Raw genomic sequence first — 17254 nt, 5'->3', positions numbered from 1 at the left:
AGTTTCCACGTAGCTTTGGCTAAGGAAATATAAACGGACACTGCTGGAGAAAATCTATAGGAGGTTCTTTAAGAATCTGCCTTGCAAAGCAAAGGACACCAGTTCAATCCTTGGTCTGGGAAGATCCCACGTAACACAACTATTGAGCCAGCACTCCAGAGCCTGTGCTCCGCAATAAAAGCAGCCACTGCACCACGACTAGAGAGTAGCCCATTTCCCACAACTAGAGAAAGCCCACATGCAGCCAAAAATAAATGAGTGAAATTTTCTCAAAAAAATAACAAAATGCAGCCTCCACTTTGGGCCCAGTTTTTGTATACCAACATTTTTTTAAAAAGGCAATGGGAGAAATGTCTATTTAGGTCTTCCACCCATTTTTTTATTTTTATTTTTTTTATATTGAGCTCCATGAGCTGTTTGTCACTTTGGAGATTAATCCATTGTCTGCTGCTTCATTTGCAAATATCTTCTTCCTAAATAAGACGTTTCTCCCATTACTAGGGATTTCCTATTAGCTCAGTTGGTAGAATCTATCTGCAATGCAGGAGACCCAAGTTTGATTCCCAAGTTTGATTTCTTCCAGAAGCATCCCCTGGAGAAGGAAAGGGCAACCCAATCCAGTATTTGTGCCTGGGAAATTCCATGGACAGAGGAGCCTGGCGGGCTACAGTCCATGGACTTGCAAGACATGACTTAGCAACAAAACCACATATTACCGTGTGTAAAACAGACAGCTAGTGGGAAGCTCCTGTATAGCACAGTGTCCTGTGATGACCTCAAGGGGTGGGTGGGGGAGGGAGGCTCTAGAGGGAGGAGATATAGGCATACATGTAAACAAACCACTAACACATGCCTTCGATAGGCTACGACATGATCCTGGACTGGATCTTAAACAAAAAATTTTTTTCTTTTCTGAAAATGAACATTATTGGGACAAACGGTAAAATCTGAACAAAGTCTTCAGATTAACAGTATTGTAACAATATTATTCCATGATTCAGACAACTGTACTGTGGTTATATAATATATAGTAAGATGTCTTTATTTTTATGAAATACACACTGAAGTATTTAGGAATAAAGAGGCATCATTTTTATAACTTATTGTCAAACACTTCAAATACACACACACAGTGATGTAGCAAGAGAATGATAAAGCTTATGTGGTAATATGTTAACATTTGAAGAGTCTGTGTGAAGGATACGGGAGAATTCTTCACCCGATATTTTAACTTTTCTTAAAATATTTCAAAATAAAATATTTATAAAAAGAAAAACCAAAAGCACAAGACAGGTCAACTCAATTTTTGTGCCATATTATTCCTCCTCTTTCTACCTAGGGAGAAATCAAAGGCTTTTGGCTTAGAGGCCATGGTGGTACCACAAACCTTATTTTCTGGACTGACATTAACTACATTTTAAAAAATCCTAATATTAAGAAATTAAAACTACCTAGAATGGCTACTTGGTACATTTTTTCCCAGCCTAGAACCTTTAATTTGTGTCTCTGTATTTCGAGTGGGTTTCCTGCAGCTAGTACAGTTAAGTCTTATTTCTTTTTGTTGTAAATCTAGTCTCACAATCTCTTTTTAATTGGACTATTGAGACCATTTGTATTTAATGTAATTACTGATACACTGGGTTTAAGTCTACCATCTCACTATTTATTGTCTACATATCTAATCTGTTGTTTCTTCCTTTTCTCCTGCCTTTCTTTTGGATTAAGTACTTTTTTAGCATTCCACTTTATTTCAGCTATTAGTTATACCTCTTTTTCTGCTCCAGTGGTTTCTCTAGAGTTTATAGTATACAACTCCAACTTATAAAAAAAGCTAGAATCTTTTGTTAACATCAGACAAAGGAGATTTCAAAACAAGGGAAATTAATAGGGAGAGAGAAGGACATTTCAAAACAAAAGGTTAAATTAATCAAAAGACATAAAAATCCAAAACAAATCCACAATAACACTTCAACCACTCCTCTTAGTAAATATTAATAGCAGAATAAGTAGGCAGGAAAACCAACAGGATATAGGTAAGTTGAAAAAATCTATCAACTATCTTGACTCAAAGGACATTTACAGAACACTTCATTTAACAAGGCAGAGTATCATTCAAGTGCAAATGGAAGATTCACTAAGACAGGCCATAGGCAGGGTCACAAAACAAGTACTGACATATTTAAGAGAACTGAAATCATAACATGTTTTCTGACCACAACAGAATTAAAATCAGTGAAAATTAAAAACTAACAACTCACAGGTCAGAAAAGAAATCATAAGCAATATTAGCAAATATTTAGAAATGAATGAAAATAAAAACACAACATATGAAAATCTGTGAGATGCTATTGCTGTGCTTAGAAGAATGATCCAAGGGGGATGGAGGAGGGAAGGACTGGAAGCTTGGGAATAGCAGACACAAACTACTATATACAGTATGGATGGACAACAAAGTTCTACTGTATAGCACAGGAAATATATGCATACTTCATAATTCATAAAATATAATGGAAAGCGAAAAAAAATGTAATAAAACTGAGTCACTTTACTGAGCCTGCTAAGTTGCTTCAGTCTTGTCTGACTCTGCAACCCCATGGATGGAAGCCCGCCAGGCTCCTCTGTCCAAGGGATTCTCCAGGCAAGAATACTAGAGTGGGGTGCCATGCCCTCCTCCAGGGGATCTTCCCGACCCAGGGATCAAACCAGCGTCTCTTAGGTCTAACCTGCATTGGCAGGCAGTTTCTTTATCACTAGCACCACCTGGGAAGCCAAGAAATTAACACAACACTGTAAATCAACTATACTTCAGTAAAAGTAAAAAATGAAAAATAAATCAATAAAATAAACTAAATCAATGCTCTAAGCTTCTGCCTCAAAACGCTAGAAAAAAGAACAAATTAAACCCAAGTGTGATACAGTTAAGAACAATGGAGACTATGGCAAAAGGGGAGAGTACAATCTTATTTGAAGGCATTTGATTTTCTAAAAAAATATCGGGGGGAGGGGCAAAAAAAAATAGAACTTTGTCTGCAGGATAGCAGATTTTGAGTTGTGCTGTGGAAGAAGAATGAGAGGAGGCTGCCAGTGTGCCAGCAGACTGTAATGAGGAAGGAAGAAAAGGGAGAATACTATAGTTGCATGAGGATGGAGAAGGGGGTAGGGTATCATAGTGACCATGGATATGAGTACTGTATGTGTGTGTCTGTGTGTGTGAGAGACGTTGTTTAGGTAATTTCAATTCCAGTTATAAATTTCAACAGATCAATGACTCTAAATTCCAAAACAACCACTTGTTTTGATATATAACCCACTGGCATGACACAAACTATTTACTTTTAAACTGGTTTCAATTTCCTTTAACTTTTCAATAATTTCTGATTAAATATATGTTCTTTTGGAAGTACAGATGCTAAGGGTCTATAAACTGTAACTATAAACTACCTCTGCTTCTCTTTTTTTTGCCCGTGCTTTTTCCACTTCATCCATTACTTTCTGGGATTCCTCCACATTTCCTTCAGCTCCTAGCTGCTCCACTTTGGCCAACAATTTACCAATTTCTTCATTTAACTCATGAACACGTTCTGCCTAGAAAGAAACAGAAAACAAGATCATGAATAAAAAGCAGCACGTACCAAAGTTCAAAATATTTTGTAAGTGCTCAGAAAAGATGTTTGAGCTATCTAAGGCAATATAACTTATGCTTTCTGAATTGGTGGACATTAGAATATTTTGAGCCTGCCTCCCTTTACTTTAGTGAGTTCAGGGAGACAACTGATCTCAATATGATCTCAATATAACTACTGTTTTTTAACCTCTGCTTTGGCAGTGTATTCCAAGTATAAAATACATTTTCTTCCACATTCTGGCACTCTGTACCTTTCCAAACTATCTCTGTTCTCTGACTTCACAACAAATCTGTTATATGTTTCCCAAACTCACCCTGTTGTTTTCTTCCTCTCTGACTTTCCACGTACTGCTCTCTCTTGCTAGGACGTCGTCCATTATCTCCTTTGCCTGCCTCATGCACGTCTGTCCTTTCAGTAAGGTCCAACTGAACAGTCTATTATGTGAACAATCAACAGCCACACCTCACCCTCACTTAAGACACTTAAGCAGAGAGCATCATACCCTCCTTTGTGCCATTTCTGTATCTTCTATGACAATTACTTTTATCTATATCACATTACTCTGTATGCCACTTCTGTATTTCCAATGCCTAAGATACTATGCTCAAATATGAGTAAAAGAAATGAATTGGCGGATATTCTTTAAAGTGAAGATATGGCTTTAGAGTCCAACATATCTATCTGGTTTTTGGACAAACGAATTAACAGCTATGTAATTGTGGCCAGATTACCACACCTGAATCTACTTCCTTATCTGAGAAGTAGGGATAATACCTATCTCTCAAGGTTGTGAGAAATGAGAAAATGTGCCTTGTATACGCATGTGGCATATTACTAATATTCAGTATACCAGCATGGCCCCTTTCTCCCGTTGTCCATCCCTTTCCATTGGGATTATTTCTTTCCTTGGGTTCTGATATACCACCTCATCACCACCATTATGGGTATCTAGTTCATTCCTATTGTTTTAATGGCACGTGACAGTCTTTATTCTGGCTACAAAATAAGTATTCAGCCTATATGGCCAATTAGCAAAAAAGGTTTTGATTTTATATTGACATCCAGTCCCAACAAAGTAGTGTGCCAATAACCTTGACTCCTTAAATTTCCCTCAATCCAAGATATGTGTCCCTCAAAAAAACCTCCCAACTGTATCACCACTACTGTCCTACTATAACAAAAGGGTATTTTCCTCAAGTATCTGCCACAGAAGGACTGCACTGGTGACCGAAGCTCTTCACCCTCCTGCACCTGTGCCCTTTGCTATGTGAACAACACCATATGCTGACTCTGAACTTGGCCATGTAACTAACTGGCTTTGGTTAACAGGATGGTAGCAAATATGACATAAGGGAATGCTTAAAAACTGCTTGTACGATGGGGCTTGATACTACTGCACCTCTGCTACCACCATGAGAATATGTCCAGGCCAGACTTCTGGCCTCCAGCTGACTGGAAGACATGAGTGAGCCCAGCTTAGAGGAGTCACTGCCTAGTCAATATCAGCCTAAGTTACTCATTACAGACTCATGAGCTAAATAAATTCTTAATGTTTTAAGCTTGGAGGTAACCTGTCAGCATTTTTGTAGTGATGGATAACTAATACAAAGCTTTATAAACCAGTACAGCTGGGGTCTAGCCAACTGCTATGGATCTCTTTCTACCATGAGATATGAAATCCCTTGTACTTTAGGACACCTATCTTTATAGTCCCCATATTAAGAAAACTTTCCATAAAAAAGTTGGTTATACATAATCCTCTCCTCAGACAAGGGATCCATTTCACTTTGTATACACATATCTGAGCACTACATTTAATGATGTCACCTAAACTCTATTGGGTAACTTTGTCTCCATTCTGCATTTCCATAAAATGTGTCAGACTACACTGAATGGTACACAACATTACAAAGCAGTGAGTCATCAAATCAGCAAGAGCCAATATGTGGACTTCTGAACTCTGATTTAACACACCAACTCTACGGAGGAAAATGAACTCATTCTGGGTATTGGATAATATTAAAAATGTGTTACCTTTATGAATGTAATTTTGTGGTTATGTTTTAAAGGTGAAATGATATGACATCTACAATTTGCTTTTCAAATAATGAAACAGCAGAAGACTGATGCCTTTAAATTCATTGGGATTCACTGTACTTTTCTCTCTAGTTTTTGCATAAGTTCACAACAAAACATTTTTGCCTAAGAATGAACTACTGATACACACAACTTGTATGAAACTGAAGGAAGTTGTACTGACTGTAAAAAGCTAATCTCAAAAGGATACAACCTGCATGATGCCATTTATGGAATATTCAATGAAATAACATAATTATAGAGATGGAAAATAGATTAGTGGTGGCCAGGGGCTAGAGAGACAGAGGAATGAGTGTGGCTATAAAGGGGTAACATGAGGAAGTACTGTGGTGATGCTACAGTTAAGTAACTCAATTACAGTGGTAGTTATCTGTTATACATGTGATGAAATTGCACACAGCTACACACACATGCACAACTAATGAAATGTGAATAATATGTAAGGACTGGCCCAGTATCAACTTCATGGCTTTGCCACTATTAATTATGTAGGATGTTAACATAGGGGAGGACTAGAGGAAGAGTATGTAAAATTTCTACATACGTCTCTGCAATCTCCTATAATTATTAAAAAATAGTTATAAAAAGTATACCTCAAAGTATAGTAAGGTAAAACTACTTTGTATTAATGAAATAATTGAACATCTTACCTTCGCTGCAACTTCAGCACTAATTTCTTCTTGGGTTTCTGCTAATCTTTTCTTAGCCACTTCTGTTCTTCTATCACAATCTGCAATGAATGACTGCAGATGATCCATAGCCTACAAAGTTTAATTAAGACAATTACTGTAAGAAAAATCAACTGTATCCATAAATATCTTTCCTCAAAAATTATACTTTATTATTTTAAATGCTATTATGGGAATTAAAAAAAAATAAAAGTGAGTTCAACTACAAATTGAAAACCACTTCATCATCTATCAAATCTACAAAGAACAAACATAAAAATTCCCAGCAAATTTAAGGCAGTAAGGAAACTGCCACTCTCATACTTTGCTGAAGGAATCACAAACCAGTGCAGCCTCAATAAAAAGGCAATATGGTAATCTTTATCAAAAGCCTTAACAATATGCCCTGACTTAGTGACTTTTACTTCTAGAAATCCATTTTAAGAACGTAATCAGAGGTATATGGAGAAATTAATATTCAAAGATGTTCTTCACAGTGTTAAATGGGGAAATATCCAGACAACATGTAGAAAATTTAATCTTCAGTCATTTAAAAGAGGTGTCAGTATAACACATAAGGACCTAAGAAAATGCTCATGCTTCATTTGTAAATAAAGTTACAAAATGGTATACGCAGTAAGAGCCCAATTTTGTAAAATAAAAAAGCTTTAGAAAAATTGATGAGCATACATTAGATATTAACAATTTCTGAATATACAGGTAATTTTTAGTAATCTGTTTTTCTGTATTTTTCAAATTTTCCACAATGAAAATGTTACAATTAGAACAATTGTTTAAATTTTGTAAAAATCTACATAAGTATTTACATAGATGTTTATCAGGCATATGTTAGTATGTCTATAAATAAATTACAGTTCATATAAAACTAAGCTTTAAAGATGTATTCCCAACCCAACCAATTTAGACTTACATATCTTACTGTACAGAAATACAGCTAATTCAAAACTCCAATGTTTAAAAATATAAATTTATTAGACACACATAAAATTCTAAAAATGGTTATTTAACCCATGAATTGCATGAAAATGTAAAACCTTTTATCTGTGATGAGAAAGAAATAGTTATTTAACTCTAATTAACTTAAATTTTATTTTTTAAAAAAGATGGAACTAATCAATAGTGTTGAGTCAACTAAGCAGCTATGTAGAAAGTGAGATCTATACCTCAGTTCCTTGTAACAGGATAAATTTAATCGCAGATTCAAATACATAAAACAAAACCATAAAAATACCAGAAGAAATCATGAAACAGAATTCTTATCACAGCAGGACAGGGAAGGCCTTTTGACTTAATTTAACAGATTTTTAACCATTAATAAACTACACAACTACACAAATACTTTGCAAAACTCACAACTCCCAAAAAAGAAATAGAGAAAAAACCACAACATATTATCTGAGACAAGGGACTAATTTTCATTATATGTAAGGTGCTATTTAGTACAAATCAAGTAGAAAAATACTAACATCTGGGACTTTCCTGGTAGTCTGATGGCTAAGACTCCCTGCTTCCACTACAAAGGGTGCGAGTTTGATCCTTGGTTGGGGAGCTAGGATCCCACATGCCACATGGCAAAAAAACAAACAAACATACACACACACACACTAACATCCAAAATTAGTAAACAGCATCCCCCCGCCACACACAAAATGTACACTGAAAGTTCACTGAAAAGGATATATAAATAGACCTTAAGTACATGAAAAAATTTCAAACTTATTTATAATAAAAATACAAATTAAAATTATACTTATATTCCATTTCATTTATTAAAGCTGCAAGGAAATTGTGACCGACACACTATGTGGCATATGGGAAATAGTTTCAAACATACTTGTGGAAGTAAAGGATTGAAAACCCCACACCCTTACATCTAGATGTTGGTGAATTTCTGCAGTATTTTATGCCCAGTGTATGTTAAATCACAACAAATTCACTTAAGGCATTTCCCCAACTGCTCCAGCCCCATATTAAAATTATGTTTACATAGATGACTTCATTTCCATTAGCAAAAATTCTTGGAAGTTCAGAGAAGTAAGTGGAGGTGGGGGTGGGGGGTGGCTATTTACTACTTTTCTCCAAAACCAAATAAACCATCTATTGCCTCACTGATGAAATACACCACAAGGTTTATGGCCATCACTATGCTTGATGCAATGCTGATCAGTGCGTCTTCTACTAAAAACCAGTCCCAACTACTCTCGTGTCTGCATAGCAAGGCCGAGCCTTTTAGATGCCTATATAGCATCTTCTACTTCCTCTCGTTATTTCTTCTCTTACACATTAAGAAAAAACCAAAGTAAAACACCGTCCTTAATATCTTCCCTCTCCTTATATGTATATTTATAGATACAAAAACAAGTATGAATATAAAAATTCAGTTAATCATTAAAGGGTTTTATATACACTAGAAATTAGTTGTTTACATTCAAAATGGTATTTTCTTAATCACAAATACCTAATTGGGAAGAATATCCTTAATTTTCAAATCAATATGAATTATACAACTTTCACACACTTTCTTAAAATATGCAGTTTCATCTCATATTTTTCAAAATGATTTGTTAGTTAAGAAAGTACATAATCTTACTAAATTTAGTACTACCCTTCATGTGTGTGTTGTGTGTGTCAGTCACTCAGTCGTGTGTTTGACTCTCTGTGGACTTCCCTTAAACCACCCTTCCTATTAATCACAAAAAAAGATAATTTTGCTAAGAGGCTTTTCCATTAAGAAATATCAATCTATATTCAAAATAGTTTACTGCAAAAGGTTAATCTAACTTGTTAAAACAAAATGACATACATCAAGTTCAAAGAAAAAATCTTGTTCTTTGGATGCGATTTCATAATCTGCTCTTAAAGCCAGGTCATGGACTTTCAGACATTCTCCAAGATCCATTCTCTGGAGGAGGAAAAAAGATACATATTATTAAAACAAAAAACACTTTTTTCAAAAATTTATTAACAATCACAGTTCTCTTCAGAATAATTACTAAGTCATACAGATGCTTCTTTATTTATGGATTTTCAAATCATGCAAAATTTCAGACAACTATAAAACTTGGTGCCAGAAAAAACCCACGTGAATTCTATCTACCAACAGATGGAAACCATGATTACTTTTGTACTTAAGAGCAAATAGAAAAGGAAAAGCCTGTCAGAAACTGAAAAAAGCTTCTCACTTCTATCTCAAGACATATTTCACTTGGTTGTTTAACACAAAAAAAGATAAATTTAAAATCAAACCAGCAGAATGTGTAAACCAAACTGCTGAATTATAATCAATACTCAATGAATGACATTCTAACTTTCAAATAAAGATGGAGTCCTCAAACAACAGACTGGTAATCTTGATATGGATTCCAGACAAGACTCCAGGTGAACTAGTAAAGAGGTAATTTATTAGAACTCATAACAATTTGACAAAGAGTAAGTATCTAGCCCCACTATGATTAGCATATGTCAGGAAAATAAATACCTACTTGGTATTTATTTATACCAAGTAGGTATTTATTTCAATAAGGAATCTAGCAGGAACCTTCTATGGGAATTCCAATTCGACATTATTTACCTTTCCTGGTGGCTCAGACAGTAAAGAATGTGCCTGCAATATGGGAGACCCAGGTTCAATCCCTGGATCAGGAAGATCCCCTGAGAAGAGAATGGCTACCCATTCCAGTATTCTTGCCTAGAAAACCCCATGGACAGAGGAGCCTGGAGGGCCACCGTCCACGGGGCACAGAGTCCCCAGTCAACAGGACTGGGGGCTAACACTTTTACTTTTTCACCCAATTAGAAGCTTTCCTCATATCTGAGACAAAAATTTCTAAAAATCTGTTCATTTTTACATGTATCTGGGCAACTGATAAGATCTTTCATGAAATTCTTTTAGAAGCATATTGGGTTAAAAAAAAAAAGGGCTTGCTGTGAAGATAATTAGATATGATTAAAGGTGATCATGGCATCCGGTCCCATTACTTCATGGGAAATAGATGGGGAAACAGTGGAAACAGTGTCAGACTTTATTTTTGGGGGCTCCAAAATCACTGCAGATGGTGACTGTAGCCCTGAAATTAAAAGATGCTTACTCCTTGGAAGGAAAGTTATGACCAACCTAGACAGCATATTGAAAAGCAGAGACATTACTTTGCCAACAAAGGTCCACTGGCAAAGGCTATGGTTTTTCCAGTGGTCATGTATGGATGTGAGAGTTGGACTGTGAAGAAAGCTGAGCGCCGAAGAATTGATGCTTTTGAACTGTGGTGTTGGAGAAGACTCTTGAGAGTCCCCTGGACTGCAAGGAGATCCAACCAGTCCATTCTAAAGGAGATCAGCCCTGGGATTTCTTTGGAGGGAATGATGCTGAAGCTGAAACTCCAGTACTTTGGCCACCTCATGCAAAGAGTTGACTCATTGGAAAAGACTCTGATGCTGGGAGGGATTGGGGGCAGGAGGAGAAAGGGACGACCGAGGATGAGATGGCTGGATGGCATCACTGACTCGATGGACATGAGTCTGAGTGAACTCCGGGAGATGGTAATGGACAGGGAGGCCTGGCGTGCTGCGATTCATGGGGTCGCAAAGAGTTGGACACAACTGAGCGACTGAACTGAACTGAAAGGTGATCAGAGCAAAGCAGGTTTTCCAGTTGGAGTTATGCTATCCAGCACTGGAATGTGACAGAATCTCTATAAGGGTGGTAAATGGGAATACGGTAATTCAAAAAGCTAAATGTTCCTTTTGTATTTATTACACAAACTATATATAAAGTAAAACTACAAAAAAAAAACATTGCGGCAGTAAAATTATTCCTTCAACTGAGTACCCAACTTGTGCCAAGCACTAGGTTAGGTGCAAGGGACATAGCACTAAATGACAAAGCTATAGGTCTCTGACCTCACGGAGCTACATTCTAGAAGAGGAGAAGCTAATAATAAACCATATTTGTATCTCTGAACAATGTTAAGTGATCTAGCAAAACAGCAACACTCCTATTACTAGGGGAAGCTACTTAGGATAAGATTGTCAGAGAAGCCCTTTCTGATAAGGCTACATTCCAACTGGATCTATAAAGTGAGAGGAAGCAGGCTAACCTTAGGGAAAGCTAAGAAGAGAGTCTTTCAGTTTTACAGATTTAGAAAGCAGATCTTTAAGAAAATATATACAAGTGTTACTCAAGAGGGAAGTTTCTAGTATCAACGAACAGGACTAACCTATCTATAGCACACAGGTCTGGGTCTAACCTCTGTATATATTATCATGACTCTGCCTATTTAACATTTTTGCAACCACCTGGACATATAGAAGGATATGATCAACAATTCTGTGCAATATCCCAAGCTAAAAAGGATAGTGAATTCACTGGATTAAGATTCAAAAATACTGATATACCAGATTAAATTTAATATGAAGATAGAAGTACAAAGTTCTAAAGGACTTTCCTGGTGGCTCAGATGGTAAAAGAATCTGCCTGCAATGCAGAAGACCCAGGTTCGACCCCTGGGGTCAGGAAAACACCCTGGAGAAGGAAATAGCAACCCAATCCAGTATTCTTGCCTGGAGAATTTCATGGACAGAGAGGAGCCTGGCGGGCTACATACAATCCATGGGGTCACAAAGAGTCGGACACGACTAAATGACTAATATTTTCACTTTCACAGTTACACCAAAAAATCAAATTTATAAATAACCAAGTATAAGCAAAAAATCAGACAAACTGAAAAACTTGCTAGTTAAGAGTAAGGGTTACAGGGTGGCATGACTGAGATCAATTTAAGTGATAAAATAGTAATTTATAGGATATAATATGAGCAAGTGAGAACACTCAAAAGCAAGTCCCTCTCTTCCAAAACACAAATTCTGTGTGCTAACACATTTCAAAAGTGATATGAATCAATTAGTGTCTCAAAACAAAGCTTTACAAAATAGCCAGAGAATAGATGTAACTAAACTGGAGAATTAAGATGTGAAAAGTCAACTGAAGAACTTTTTAATATGGAATCAGACAAAGATTGTATTATGGCCCCAAGGGACTCCAGAGAGACTTTGGTCCTCTTAATACATTCTAATGCTTAGAGTTTTCAAAAGATGGACAAGCTTTCTTGGCAGTTACTTGAGTTTCCAGGTAACAGAGACTGAAATACTGTTTAGACAACTACTTCTTTGGGGTACCCAATAAAGAATTCGAACTTCAGGTAACTGTTAAGTCTTTCTTCCAACTCCAAGATTTTATGACTATCTTAAAAAATAAAAGTTCTCAAAACTGTATTACCTTGGTTCTTAATTATATAAAGGAATGAACGGGAAAATATAAACAGACAATGTCCTCAAAGTTATCCTTTGGGAAATAATAAGGACTATTTACCACCATTATAAAAGTCATCACACTAATGGTTTAAAGCAGGCTGGAACCCAACCCCCAGGCTGGAACTAGTCCATGGCCTGTTAAGAACCAGGCCGCACATCAGGAGGTGAGCAGTGGGCGAGTGAGTCAAGCTTCTTCTGTGTTTACAGCTGCTCCCCATTGCTTGCATCACCACCCGAGCTTCACCTCCTGTCAGATCAGAGGTGGCATCAGATTCTCACGGGGGCGGAGGGGGGGGAACCGGCCTGTGAACTGCACATGCAAGGGATCTTGGTTGCTCCTTACAAGAATCACTCTGAAACCACTCCTTCACATTCAGTCTGTGGAAAAATTATCTTCCATGAAGCCAGTCCCTGGTATCCAAAGGTTGGGGACTACTAAAGTGTCATTGTGATGCTGAGATTTTTCCAGGCTCCAAAGCTTACTGTCAATCATTAATTAGTCCATGGATTAACAAACTAAGGAGCTTTCCAGTGAGAAAAAACAGCAACTGAAACTTTCTACAGATGTCTGGAAATTCAAAGCTGTTTATTAGGCAATGCTTATTAGAAAAAAAAAAATTAGAAAAATATTTAATACTCTTTTAAAAAAATTGCAGGAAAGTAAGACAGGAATGAAAGAAGTTAATGGCAAAAGAATGTTCTTACCCTCTGTTACACTAGCCTGTTGATTTAATAATATCTTAATATTACTCATCCCAACAATCCTATTTACATATATTTCCACAGCTATAGTTGTTCATGCTATGCTTACTTCATCAAATGTTAAGATGTCAGAGTTTTGGAAATGCCTTTGATCTTGGGAGCAGTTCTGAATCTGAACTTGGATTTAAACATTATCAGCAGAAGCTTCTGAAAATAGGCCCAAGCCCTAACCTCCAAAAACTGAATGTAAAAGTCCCCCAGAAGTTTTTAATGCAAGTGTTGTGAACCACTAGCTGATCTAGTTTTATTCTCATTCCAAAGACAACGGAACTGAAGCACACAGACTGACTTCTTCAGGGTACTCACCAGGAAACCTGGTTAGAGATTTCTGGTCTAACACCTCTTCTGCTTTATTATGCTAATTCCAATTATTTCAGTACTAACTTATCTTTTACTATTTTTAGTTGACAATCATCCCCCGTAACATCTAAAAAAGCTCTGCATACAGCAGATAGTCAAAGCAGCTGTCTACTGCCTTTACTTCAGCAATCTCCCTTATTTTTATCTTGTGCATAACTGTATTCCAATCTGTTTTCAAAAACATGTTAATTGCCTCACTGAGCTTAACCTAAACCTCGTTGTCCACCCATACAATGCTTTGGCAGGAATTCCAGGCTCCCCCTGCTCCCCGCCTGCCTCTATCTTTAAATTCACACCACACAACCAATCAAAAGAAAAGCAACTATGTCGATCAAGAACAAAATGAACACTAAAAAAAGGTCCCATTATATCACTATAGCAAAGTTGGAATCTGGGTGAAAGGAGTAGAGCTGGGGGGAATATATGCCTTGTAGGGGACTTACGGAAGGGAAAATGTGAGCTCCACAAGGATAGAGACTTTTTCCTACTTTATCCACTACACACCTGGGTCTGTACATCAAAATGCTTAAAATATTTAACCTTTATTGAATGAACAAAACTGGGCAGAGAAGAACATTTGGCACAGAGGGTCCTGTTCTTAAGCAAGGGTGGTCAAGATGCAAAATTGGACCAGGGCAAAACTGGTCTGAGCTCTGGAGAGGGAAGGTCTTCTTAGCTTCTCCTTGGATTCTGTTCTTTTGGAGGCTCCCTTTCTTCTTAACTGTTTTGAGCTACTCTTCTCTGTTTTTCCCTATGCACTCCTCTCCTCCAAGGAGGAAGACTTACTTGGGCTTTTCACTATGGTGGGGTAAAAGCATCTTCAGCTTTAGTCTTGTCTAGCTCACCAAAGTAGATTTGGGGGTCAAAGCCGTAGGAGCTCAAAGAGCCTAGTTATGATGAAAATTCCCCCCCAACCCCCAGCCCAATAGCCTCAGTGCTTATTTCTTCAGGGACCTATCAGGACAATATGTGTAGCAAGGCAGATTTTCAATTCTGGATACTAGCCATGTTTTTTCTTCAGTCTAAACATCATTACTAAGCACTTACACTGGCGTCATGTTGTGCACATGAGTATTTAAGAAGCCAAAATAAACTCAACAATTACCTGCCACTGTAAAACTGAGTGAAGGGAAAGTATAGTAATGCTCTTCATGACCCTAGTAATGTAATTAAAAAGCCACCAGAGCCAAGCACGGTAGAACCACGCCGTGACTAAACATGGACCTGACTCCATCACTGATGGTGCAACAGTACTTTGAACACCAAGTGCACGGATAGTTTCTGTTGCTACTGCTTCTCTTTTGAAATAGTTGAGCTTCAAACTGAACAAAATAAAATGTTTGGTCATTTATTTTAACCTAAAATAACTATTTACGATGAAAGCCACAGGAAGAGTTAAAAAATTTTAAATTTAACAAGTAATTTACTTCATAATTTCTTTCCACAAACTTATTCTTGATGTTTTAATTAATGCACATTTAAATTCTTAGATTATTGGGAAAATGGATAAATTCAGATCTGCATTTTGCCCTTTCCATCCTAAATCCACTTTTCCCATGAAGTCTTGATCAAATAACTATACCTGATCTTAACAGAATTCTCTTACAACCTCCCAACATTTTGTTTTACTTTTAACAAAGCTGATTGTGTTAAGTGCTTTTTAACTGTTCTTTTGAAATTCCAACAGAGATCAGGTTTGCATAACCCACAACTTAGCCATTTTTAAAGAGACACTGCTGTGAGATTGAATATTTTGTTTGGATTTTTGGATAATGGTTGAATTAAATGTAAATAAAGATGTATATACAAGCATTTCATTGCCATACTGCACACCAAAAACAAGAACAATTACGAGTCACTGGATAAGTAACTTAGGAGACCACTGATAATGGAAACTTCTCCAAGACAAGTGAGAAAAATTCAAAGATGCTATTTGTTAAAAAACACACATCACACATACTCGCAAATGTACAGAAAGGAGAGTGGAAGATGTACATTAAATTGTTAACAGGGTTTAGTTCTGGGAAGAGGGGTATGATGAACAAGGGGAAATTTCATGTTTTATGCTTTTCCTCATACTTGAAGACAATATTGCCGAAGTAGTAAATAAAATATGACAGCCCAGGCACTGACCTGGTCTGAACTCAGAAAGCATCCCATTTTCTCATTATCCCATATCTCATTCTCCATTTAACTCTGAGAAATTCACCTCGTCTCTCAGAACTTCGCTTTTCTCCAGGAACTTCAGGACTGCAGTACGATTTACTTACAGACTGACTACACTGTGGAAGATTCTGAATGTGAATCAACACACGCAGAACTTTCTCTGGGGGCAGAGAAGAATGCTGGACTACTTGGACAGAAATATGACATTATAAAACCTGTTTCAGAAGCATTCACACCACACTACTAGGTGGACAAACATCCTTGTCAGACAGCAACAAATGTTTAAGAATGGACAGCAATGCTGGCAAAGTACTAAAAGGAATACAAACCAACTGAAGAAAAAGTAAAACAAAACCATGGCAGCAGGGCAGAGCGGACAGCAGATACAAACCCTTGGTCTAGCATCTGAACCATTCCAGGCATGGTTCCAATGCCAATGCTATTTTCCAAAACACAAATCATCTATACTTTGACATTTACATCTTCACATTTTACATCTTCACTTTCTTCCTCCTCCTCACACTGATAAAATCTCGCTCTTCCATCCATGTTCAGTGCCCACCTTAAGATCCAGCTTAAGAACAAGAGAAAGCTGAATAAACTACGGAAAAAGTCTTAAAATAACAAAACCTGCATACGAGTTTCAGTTATGCCACGACTGTTTTAAGAAGGCTTTTCTTTCCTAATTCCAATGTTGGCACTCAAAACTAACAAATCAAACGTGAGTGGTGAATGAAGAGGAATGGGGCCCACTGGGAATGCACCAAGTAGCTCCTGCTTTTCCACCACTTCCCCACTTGTTAACTGCCCATTCTCACTTGAATGTTCTTCCTCCAAGTTCACCTTTTCCTGAGTAGATAAAGAAAAATAAAGCTCTTTGTTTACCATTTCTTAATGAATGTTTTTTGATGAATACAGTAGGAAATACCTTATCCATTTCTAATCTTAGATATGCAAACATAACGGGATAAAATTAAAACAGAAGGCCTTGCCTCACAAAGACTATCTAATCAAGGAGAGAAAGGATATATATAAACAAGATAAAAAAGTGACCACTCAGTAATATGGAGGGCAGGTGCTCCCCTGGGGTCGAGAGCAATCACATGTAGTATCCTAGGCAGGATTTAAATTTGTAGAGAAAGGGTTATTCCAGGCATAGAAAGGCAGATAGGCAATAATGAACAAGCTGGGCAAGGAAAGCAGTGTGACAACAATGTTTGGACCAGACTGATTTATTTATTCAAGAAA

At 37.0% G+C, this 17254-nt stretch overlaps 1 protein-coding gene across 4 annotated transcripts in view; it reads right to left on the bottom strand.

The window, feature by feature from the left end:
* The window catches only part of LUC7L2 (LUC7 like 2, pre-mRNA splicing factor), a 73437-nt gene that overhangs the window by 14160 nt on the left and 42023 nt on the right, over window positions 1-17254 (bottom strand). For all 4 annotated transcript variants that reach the window (XM_052638609.1, XM_052638611.1, XM_052638610.1 and 1 more), the window contains 3 exons: window positions 9216-9314; window positions 6374-6484; window positions 3442-3585 (listed from right to left, as the gene is read on the bottom strand). In XM_052638609.1, the coding sequence (XP_052494569.1) occupies window positions 3442-3585; window positions 6374-6484; window positions 9216-9314 (354 nt within the window). The remainder of the gene's footprint in view (window positions 1-3441; window positions 3586-6373; window positions 6485-9215; window positions 9315-17254) is intronic.

The sequence above is a fragment of the Budorcas taxicolor genome, chromosome 4, assembly GCF_023091745.1.
Source record: "Budorcas taxicolor isolate Tak-1 chromosome 4, Takin1.1, whole genome shotgun sequence".
Taxonomy (NCBI): Eukaryota; Metazoa; Chordata; class Mammalia; order Artiodactyla; family Bovidae; genus Budorcas; species Budorcas taxicolor.
This window is presented reverse-complemented; position numbering and strand designations above follow the sequence as displayed.